A 9,561-nucleotide genomic window follows, 5' to 3' on the forward strand; every position below is an offset into this window, starting at 1 on the left:
ACCTGGGAGGCTGAGCCAAGAGAATCACTTAAGCTAGGGGTTCTCAACCTTCCTAATGCTGCGACCCTTTAATACAATTCATGTTGTGGTGACCCCCAACCATAAAACTATTTTCGTTGCTACTTCGTAACTAATTTTGCTACTGTTATGAATTGTAATGTAAATATCTGATATGCAAGATGTATTTAGGTGACCCCTGTGAAAGGGTCATTCAACTCCCAAAGGGGTGGCGACCCATAGGGTTGAGAAGTGCTGGAGTTTGAAGTTGCTATGAGCTGTGACACCAGTGCACTCTACCCAGGGTGACAGCTTGAGACTCTAAGAAAAAAAAATGTAAGAGAGTAATAAACACAAGCTCTAGTAAGTTGGTCAGAAAATAAGTCTATATATAGCAATACAATTAGAGAAACCTCTGGGAACCACAAAGGTAAACTATAGTTACTGCACCAGTAACCCAAACCTCACTTTTAACATGAGTAAACGATTGATCAGGCTTCTGTTACCTTTACTGCTTAGTGCCTACAAAAAGTACACTCTTCCCAGGTCTCTTGTCCAAGCTTCCCCATACAGGCAATTTAAGGCAATTTTGCTTGTTGCCCACATCATTGCTTCCCCACAGGTTCTGCCACCTTGGCCCAATTTACCACCCCACAAAGGAGCCAGCTTCCTCAAGGAAGAACCACATTAAAAAGCTGACTGGGTGTCAAATAATCCTTTATTGAAACATTTTCCTTCGTACTTTTTAACTCTGTGGGAAAGAAAAAAAGCTGTATTAGTAAAAGGGGAATTTAAAAAGATCATCTCCCAGTCCGGCCACCCATTTCTGTATCTTTCAACCTTGAATACCTTGAGGTACCTACCCTCTGCCCAGCTCTAAACCCTATTACATCCCAATGTAACTGGTGCAAATCACTTACAGCTGGGCATTCCACAGCACCACTATTGATGTCATCTATGATGTCATGAGGGTGGCGGCCATCAACATTGCAGCCCACAGACTGGGCTGTCCCCAGGATCTCTTTAATGGTTCCTGTAGTAAAGCAAAGTGGATTTATGTGCTGCCTCTCAGGCCTCACAATCCTCAATACACGTAGTGGGGAGCTATTCATAGCAGGCTGGGAAAGGATGCCATCTCTGGCCCTTTAATACTAAGTTTAGAGCTCCATCTACCCACAAAACCCCTAAATGCACAGTTTCCATGAGTCCTCCTGATACTGAGACACACCTCCAGCTCAAGATCTCAAGTCATTCCTCCTTCCTTCATTACTAGAGAAGGCTTAGCCAGGTGCAGTGGTTCAAGGTTGCTGTGAGCTACGACACTATGGCTCTCTACCCAGGCAATAGCCTGAGACAATGTCTCAAAAAAAAACTAGAGAAGGCCTTATCCTAGCCTTGGGTCTTATTGGGTCCTCAAGTAGAAAGAATGCTAAGCCATGAAAATGCCTCCAAATACAGTAAAAGTAGTTGTATGTCATCCATACCAGAGAGTTCTCTGGCTAAAGATCGGTGCCGCATCTGTCTGGCAATGTTGACAATCTCATCAAAAGTGATATTTCCATTGTGTTTAACTAAAAAAGAAACAGAAAAGCTTTGTCACAAACACTCAAGTCAAAGCAGATCCTATGTCCTTTACCCTTCTAGGCTGTTCCCATGCTTTCGGCACAGAGTCATCCACATGAAGAACAACCCTGTTTCCTAAGCTGGGGTTTATTATCAGCTCACCACTGGATTGCACCAGCCAACAAAACTGGTAGGTGCAGTGGCGGGTGGCTACAGACCAACTGAGTCTTTACCAATATGAAGTGGCAAGGGACCTCATGTTTTAGAAATAAGAAACAAGCTAACGGCGCCCATAGCTTAGTGGGTAGGGTGCTGGCCACATACACCCAACCTGGCAGGTTCGAACCCAGCCCAGGTCAGCTAAACAATGACAACGGAAGCTCAGTGGTTATGGCGCCAGCCACATATACTGAGGGTGGTGGGTTCGAACCTGGCCCAGGCCAGCTAAAACAACTGTAATAACAACAAAAAAAATAGCTGAGCGTTGTGGCAGGCGCCTATAGTCCCAGCTACTTGGGAGGCCAAGACAAGAGAACTGCTTAAAGGCCATGAGTTTGAGGTTGCTGTGAGCTATAACACCACAGCACTCTACCAAGGGTGATATAGTGAGACTGTCTCCACAAAAAAAAAAAAAAAAAAAAAAAAAAAGCTACAGGTAAAGCTAAAGCTGTCCGGAGCATCTGCCAGCAGTCTGTGGTCTTGCGTAAAGGGGCAATACTCAGTTTCTTCCCTGTTTACTGACATTTCCCTCCTACGTGCACTGAGAGTCAGACCAACTCCAGGGATTAGAGAAAGCCACATAGCACTGTTTGGTAGCACCAAGCTCTAACAGCCTTAACCAAATGCCCACCCAATCTCCATGCAGACCCCGTATTTCATAAAGGGAAAATACAGCTGCAAACAATCACTGGGAACAGAACATAAATCAGAGTCCAATACTACAATCCCAGGAAAAGACAACTCACTGTTTTTCTGTTTCTTTCTGTCTCTTGGTGGTTCCTTGAGGGCTTTGATGATGAGGGCTGAGGCAGAAGGTACCACTTCAATCTGCAGAAGAGACTCTTGATGTGAATGAGCTATCCCATCTCCACCAAACAGTACTGCCATGCACATCAGTCCTCTGAGACAGTGGGTCAGACACTGGGCTAATACATGCTCATCATTTTCACAATCTAAAAAAATATGTTCCTTGCCTGGGAGACATTAAATTACCTGCTTGGCCCAATGTCACACAGGTGACCGTAGGTAATACCTGAATCCATGTTTTTGCCTTTAGAGTCCACACTCTTAAACCTTCCCAGTTTAAAGAACTATTCTCAGCTTCCCACTGCTGTTAAAAGCTTTCTATCCAGGAAATCTCAGGGGCTTATTACCTCTTTGCCCTCCCTCAAATCAAGTGGAAGTAAATACCTGGGCCTGTCTGTTCTGGATAGTCAGTTTCACTGTAATCCTCAGACCCTTCCAGTCACCAGTTGCTTTGGCGATGTCATCACCAACCTTTTTTGGAGACTGTAGAAATAAAGGTATAAATTCATTGAATCCAATATTTCCAACTTGGAAACACCCCAGCCCTTTCTTATCCAGTACACAGAAAACTATTTGAAGCAGCTAAGGGTACCCTCCTGATCAAATCAAAGCACAGCTGTCACGATAGCATAAGTTAAGACTGTGAGGCTTGGCTAGGTGCCTATAGCTTAGTGGCTAGGATGCCAACCACATACACTGGGGCTGGCAGGTTCGAACCCGGCCCTGGCCTACCAAACAACAAAAACTAGCCAGGGGCTGTGACGGGCGCTTGTAGTCCGTCCCAGCTACTTGGGAGGATGAGGCAACATAGTGAGACTTTGTCTCCCTCTCACCCAAATTAAAAGAATGTGAGGATTAAGGGGTTTAAGTCTTCTTCAGGTCTGTAGCTGCTGGCTCAGGGGGCCGAGGCAAAGTCCCTCACTTGCCCCCTTTTAAGAACCCATGTGGGCTCGGCACCTGTGGCTCAAGTGGCTAAGGCGCCAGCCACATACACCTAAGGTGGCGGGTTTGAATCCAGCCTGGGCTCGCCAAAAACAAAAATGACGGCTGCAACCAAAAAATAGCCGGGCATTGTGGCGGATGCCTGTGGTCCCAGCTACTTGGGAGGCTAAGGCAGGAGACTCTCTTGAGCCCAGGAGTTGGAGGTTGCTGTGAGCTGTGATGCCGAGGCACTCTACCCAAGGGGATAGCTTGAGGCTCTGTCTCAAAAAAAAAAAAAAATAAATAAATAAAATAAAAGAACCCATGTGATAAAGAGTTTTTTTGGTTTTGTTTTGCAGTTTTTGGCTAGGACTGGGTTTGAACCTGCCACCTCTGGCATATGGGGCTGGCGCCCTATTCCTTTGAGCCACAGGCACCACCTAAATTCAAGAGTTTTTAACTCTTTCTAACTCTCCTTGGTAACTTAAGAATCACCTAGGGGTGTGGACCACCAATAGTCAGTAGCCTATTAGGAACCAGGCCACACAGCACAAGCTGAGTCGTGATTTAGCAAGTGTCTTTATAGCCATCTCCATCATCTGCTGAGGTCCACCTCCTGTCAGACCTCCAGCCCTCACCAGTAGAGAAGTTTGTCTTCCTTGAAACCCTTACCTGGTGTCAAAAAGGTTGGAAGCCATTGACCTAGAGAACTTTAAAAATCTTAGGTTCACATGTCAGACCAATCCAAGTCCATCTGTGGTTAAAGGCATTTGGGTCTTAGCTACTTCAAAATTATTTCCTAGTTACCATTAGCCTGAACAGGAGGCTCAATGTCACCTAAGTGCCACCTGAGCTAAGAGCAGAGGTAGAACATTAAGACACTGGTTGAGCAAGACCAAGGATAAAGAGCGCGTCACGTAAAGAATCACTTCCCAAGGAATAAAAGCCTAGTGATAGAGAATTCCAAGTTCCATAAAAGACTACAAAATGGAGAAGAAACAGGCAGGAGGCCAGTGGCCAGTAAGCTTTGAGTAAGATTAGTCATATTAACCACCAGGTTTACCTATATAAAGCTGGAAATGCTCAACAGGATCTTCATGCACACCCACTTAATCTTCCCAATGATGCCATACCGAGGAAATGTAAAGCAAGTAGGCTGCCCACTATCACTAGGCCAACTTCAGACTTCCAAACTCTCACTTCTCCAGCCCATCCCTCAGGATCACCAAAAACAGCAGCTAAGTGGCATTTGTGTTCGGTTTTTCAAACATGACCTTCCTATATACCTCCTGCGTCAGGTCTAGTAGGGACGGCTGACAATGCAAGTGAACGATGAGGGCATCTATGGCAGTCCTGTCTGCCCAAGTCAGCGTGTAACCCTACTACTCTCACATACGCTAAGAAACGCCCCTTGTCGGGGAAGACTTACCAAACCCAGAGGGCCGATCTTGGGGGCCAGGGCAGACGTGGCACCGACTTCGCCGCCGGTGCACCTCAGGTATACTGAGAGGAAAGAAGGGATTAGTGCTTTTACAGAGGGAGCGCTCCAGCCACAACCCTCTCTTCCTGTTTTTCAGACCTCGTCACCGACCCCCTGCCCCTCTCCCTCCGGCGGGGGCAGCTCGGAGCCGCAAACCCGGCCTGAGTGGAAACAGCACCGACAGCCGGCGAACCCAATCACGGAGGCAGGAACGCCCGGAGCCGAGCCTTACCCTAGGGCGTGCGGACTGCCGGGCCGCCTCCGGTCGTCCGGTCCTCCCTCCCCATTTACAGGCGGGAAAAATGAGGCCCAAAAAGGCTGAGAGACTCGGCCAAGACCGCACAGCACGAGGAAAGGCCTCTACGAGGCGGCGGCTGCAGAGCCCACATGGGAAACCTTTGCACGCATGGCGGGCGCCGCGGGGAGAAGGGTGGCTCTGTCCCGCAGCCCCGGACGCAGCTAGAGCACGCACCGACTTTGATCTCGTTGGGGTCGAACTTAGGCGGCATGGTGGAGGCGGCTGGTGTCGGATGAACCCGGATTCGGGACGACCGAAGAAAGTTGCACCTTAGCCCCCTCCGACCCGAAAGCCAAAAGACCGGAAGGTGTACAAATCACGTCGGATATAGGCCGGAAAGAGCCGCTCTCGCGAGAACTGTCGGCTCCGCCCAGCCTCGCAGAGACGCCCTGGCCGCCATGTTTCTTGTGGGCAGACGCCAGAAGCTGATAGCTGGAGAGCCAGGCACCACGGTGAGCTGTAGCTAGGAATTCGGAGATGGGGTTCGGGGAGTTCACCCCAGCGGAGTCAGGGAAGAAGAGTATTCTCCCGACATCCCGGGCCCTGCTCTTCCCCTGCTCCCTTATCGTGAGGGTCACCCTGGGGTCCCTGACGCCCAGTCTCAAGAGCCCCGCCTTTCCCCTGAGGAGTCCACACCCCAGGGGAGTGCGCTGGCGACCCTGAGCCCCCTCTAGACCTTTCGTGGTGTGTGAATTTTAGTTATCAAAACAATCATTCCGGTCTAAATCCAGACTAACTCTTAATTTTGAGATTCCTTGGTTCCCAGAGTCTCAGACTTCGTCATCCTGGTCTGCATGACTTTCTGAGATTCTGAGTTTCTGTGGTCCCCAGCTCCTGCGTTTGCAGAAAACCAGACTCCAGCTCTGCCTGGGCCGTGCTGGGTGATCTGCGACCGCAAGTCCATGACCAAGCCCTCTGAGTGATCGACCTGCCTTCGAGTCCACCCGAGGGTACGAACGTGGGGGCCACCCATAAAGTCAGGTTGGCCACTGCCCACCCCATTCAGGGAAAGATGGGTGTGGTTCTCCCCATCTTGGCTGGACGTCGGGGAGGGAAGGGAGAAGTGATAGACATTTGGGGCAGATTGGATTGAGCTGATCTTTTAGGAGGGATGAGAAGTGGTGGTCATTGGAGGGTGATGGGGAGGGGTGGGGAAGGGGTGGTCATTGGGGAGAAGAGAGTAAGTGCTTGGGGAGGGATGGCAGACTGCTATTTGCAAACTATTCTCCATCCTTGCAAGTAGGTGGGATGACAAGAGGGCCCTGAGCTGGCTCTGCAGGCCTGGCCACTTCCCAGACAGCCTGCACACACAGGCAGAGACCTGTGATCTCTACCCCTCCCTCTGAGCACTGGGTGTGTCTTCAGCTGCATCTCTTCCCTAAGCCTCTTCTCCCTAGCTCAGGTAGTAGGCCCTGAATCAGTGTTTGTTTCGTGTGGTGCTTTGTAGCTGACATTACTGAGTGCTCATTATGTGCCAGGTACTGTGCTTGTGCTTTGCATAAATTAAATCATTGGATCCTCCCGAAACCCAGCAGTAATAGCATCATTACTCACACTTTACCAATGAGGAAACTGAGGCTGTGAGAAGTGAACCTGGGTGATGCAGTTGGTGGGCAGCAGATCTTGGATTCAAACCTAGTTATATTTCTTTTCTTTTCTTTTTTTTTGGAGACAGTCTCACTTTGTTGCCCTTAGTAGAGTGCTATGGTGTCATAGCTCACAGCAATCGAAAAGTCTTGGGCTTTAAGCAATTCTCTGGCCTCAGCCTCCCTGGTAGCTGGAACTACAGATGCCCACCACAACATCTGGCTGTTTTTTTAGAGACAAGGTCTCACTCTTAGGCTGGTCTTGAACTCCTGAGCTCAGGCAGTCTACCTACTTCAGCCTCCCAGGGTCCTAGGATTACGGGTGTGAGCCACTGCACCTGGCTTCCAACCCAGTTATATTTCATCCCAAAGCGTGTGCTGTCAGCCATACACTATCTTGGATGTTGCTTCCTGGCCTGTTGCTGTGTTTTTTTGTTTGTTGTTTTTTTGAGACAGAGTCTCAAGCTGTTGCCCTGGGTAGAGTGCTGTGGCGTCACTGCTCACAGCAGCCTCAAACTCTTGGGCTTAAGGGATTCTCTCACCTCAGCCTCCCAGTTAGCTGGGACTACAGGCCCCGCCACAACGCCCAGCTATTTTTGGTTACAGTTGTCATTGTTGTTTGGCTGCCCGGTCTGGATGCAAACCCGCCAGCTCCAGTGTATGTGCCTGGCACCTTAGCCGCTTTAGCTACAGGCGCCGAGCCTTGTTGTGTCTTATTGAACACTAATATTTGCAGATGCTGGATAGCACCTGTGGCTCAGTGGGTAGGGCTCCAGCTCCATATACCGAGGGTGGCTGGTTCGAACCCTGCCCTGGACACCTAAAACAGCACTGAGAATTGCAACAAAAAATAGCCAGGTGTTGTGGCGGACGCCTGTAGTCCCAGCTACTCAGGAAGCTGAGGCAAGAGAATTGCTTAAGCCCCAAGAGTTGGAGGTTGCTATGAGCTATGACGCCATGGCACTCTACCGAGGGTGATAAAGTCAGACTCTGTCTCAGAAAAAAAAGAAGAAGAAGAAGAAAATATTTGCAGATGCTGTGCAGGCCCTGGGCAGGCAGTGAGCACCTCACTTCTGAGTTCAGGACAGTGTATTCCATGTATGCCAAGTTATGTGAGCACCAAGGAAGAACAAACTCCACAGGATCAGGACTTGAAAGACAAGGGTCCCAGGCTGGCTTTGCTACAATCCAAGCTGTATAACCAGATCACTAAACTTAATAAGGGTTGGTTTCTTCGTTCCAATTAAGGATATGGTGACAATCAAATGGAATAGTAACTGGGAGGATGACTTTTTGACTTCAGTTTAACTCAGAGATCTCTTTGATTATGATGTGCTTGAGCTCATGGCCGTGGCTGGCTCTGGATTGGTGCTGCTCTGACAGTGTTTCAGGGCTAACAGTGATTTATCAGCTGAGTCTGTTAAAATCCTCAAAGAACATCCTTGGGAAGGACCTGAGGAAACTTCTGGCAAGCCCAGGAAGTGGAAAGGGTAATGCCAAGGTCTTATAGTGGGTCCAGTGGCAATTGTAGGCTAGAACCTTAGGCTGGCTTGCTTCTGTGCTCTTTCTGCCCCATCCTGCTGCTTGGTGTTGAGTCAACAATGAGCAAAGAGTACTGATGCCTGCTGTATGGGGCTCAGGTCACAGATTGAAGGATGAAATGGACATAGCTCCCACCCTGGTGGAAATCAGTCCAGCAGACCAGCCTCATGCTCTGGGCTGCCTGTGTTGGGCATTGGGGCTGTGACATGTTCCCTAGGCCCTAACTTCTCTCCTGTGTCCCAGGGTCCTGAAGATTTCCCTGGGAAAAGGAAAGGATGCCACTCTTCTTCCGGAAGCGGAAGCCCAGCGAGGAGGCTCGGAAACGCCTGGAATACCAGATGTGTCTGGTGAGGGAAATGGGTTTCCTCTGCCCCAGGAAATAGGACTGTGCAACCCCTAGACAAGCCCGGCTTTCTCCCATCTACCTCCACTATCCCCAGGGGAAACGCCTGATTTCCCGCACCCACCAGTGAGGCCCCATCCAGAATTCCTCCCCGGCTGTACTGAGTACACCTATCAGTTCTTTGTTCAGTCTCTTGGAAAGCAGAGGCTGCAGATCCACCTGCTGAATGGATTGCAACCACATACTGTCTATGGATTCTTGTAGCCCCTTAATTTTGTGTTCTTTTCTTTATTTGTCCACTCTGCAAGAATACTTTATTTTAATATCTCTTCAAAAATTCTTTTTATCCTTAGGCCAAAGAAGCGGGGGCAGATGACATTCTTGACATCTCTAAGTGTGAACTTTCAGAGGTAAAGTGAGGATACTGTTCTGACTGTAAGTTGGATCTGTCCTGTTTTCTTGGCTCACATGTCTCTGGGCAGTGGTTCTCTACCTTCCTAATGTCATGGCCCTTTAAGACAGTTCCTGTGGGTCGTGACCCACAGGTTGAGAACCGCTGCTCTAGGGAATTTACATGTGGACTGGGGCTTTAAAAAGACCAGAAGCACCTAGTCCAAAGATATTTCCTTAGATTTTGTTCTTGTCCAGAAGAACTTAGATGATCCATTGGCCTCAACATCTATTGGCCTTTAAGAGTTAATGAGTTGGGCTCGGCGTCTATAGCTCAACCGGCTAAGGCGCCAGCCATGTACACCTAAGGTGGCGAGTTCGAATCCCCAGCCCGGACCCGCCAAACAACAATGAC

The 9,561-nt window shown here is 49.1% G+C and overlaps 2 protein-coding genes and 1 non-coding gene across 3 annotated transcripts in view; 1 reads left to right on the top strand and 2 right to left on the bottom strand.

Annotated features, from left to right (window-relative positions):
- Positions 1–701: 701 nt before the first annotated feature.
- RPL12 (ribosomal protein L12) lies at positions 702–5,612 on the bottom strand. The gene is made up of 7 exons (XM_003785317.2): positions 5,460–5,612; positions 4,937–5,010; positions 2,971–3,069; positions 2,526–2,607; positions 1,482–1,568; positions 918–1,030; positions 702–748 (listed from the first exon to the last, which is right to left on the bottom strand). Exons 1-7 carry the CDS (start codon positions 5,494–5,496, stop codon positions 743–745), a joined length of 498 nt encoding a protein of 165 aa, XP_003785365.1. The 5' UTR covers positions 5,497–5,612; the 3' UTR covers positions 702–742.
- LOC111723715 lies at positions 1,641–1,767 on the bottom strand. Its single transcript, XR_002772204.1, has one exon. It is a non-coding gene; the product is annotated as a small nucleolar RNA SNORA65 (small nucleolar RNA).
- A 95-nt stretch (positions 5,613–5,707) lies between the features above and the next one.
- Positions 5,708–9,561, top strand: part of LRSAM1 (leucine rich repeat and sterile alpha motif containing 1) — a 55,417-nt gene continuing 51,563 nt past the window's right edge. Inside the window, exons 1-4 of the mRNA XM_012802386.2 lie at positions 5,708–5,737; positions 6,117–6,235; positions 8,657–8,760; positions 9,110–9,166. Of these exons, the coding sequence (XP_012657840.1) occupies positions 8,689–8,760; positions 9,110–9,166 (129 nt within the window). The 5' untranslated portion in view covers positions 5,708–5,737; positions 6,117–6,235; positions 8,657–8,688. The remainder of the gene's footprint in view (positions 5,738–6,116; positions 6,236–8,656; positions 8,761–9,109; positions 9,167–9,561) is intronic.

This window comes from Otolemur garnettii, unplaced genomic scaffold (genome assembly GCF_000181295.1).
Source record: "Otolemur garnettii isolate 467f Iridium unplaced genomic scaffold, OtoGar3 scaffold00014, whole genome shotgun sequence".
NCBI classification, from domain to species: Eukaryota; Metazoa; Chordata; class Mammalia; order Primates; family Galagidae; genus Otolemur; species Otolemur garnettii.

Excerpts from the sequence above, each read along its gene's own strand:
- RPL12 (XM_003785317.2), bottom strand. The coding sequence starts at position 5,496 with ATGCCGCCTAAGTTCGACCCCAACGAGATCAAAGTCG. Across the intron at positions 1,569-2,525 it reads CAGAAAGAAACAGAAAAACA|TTAAACACAATGGAAATATC; the intron begins GTGAGTTGTCTT and ends TTTCTTTTTTAG. Across the intron at positions 1,031-1,481 it reads TTTAGCCAGAGAACTCTCTG|GAACCATTAAAGAGATCCTG; the intron begins GTATGGATGACA and ends GCTTTACTACAG.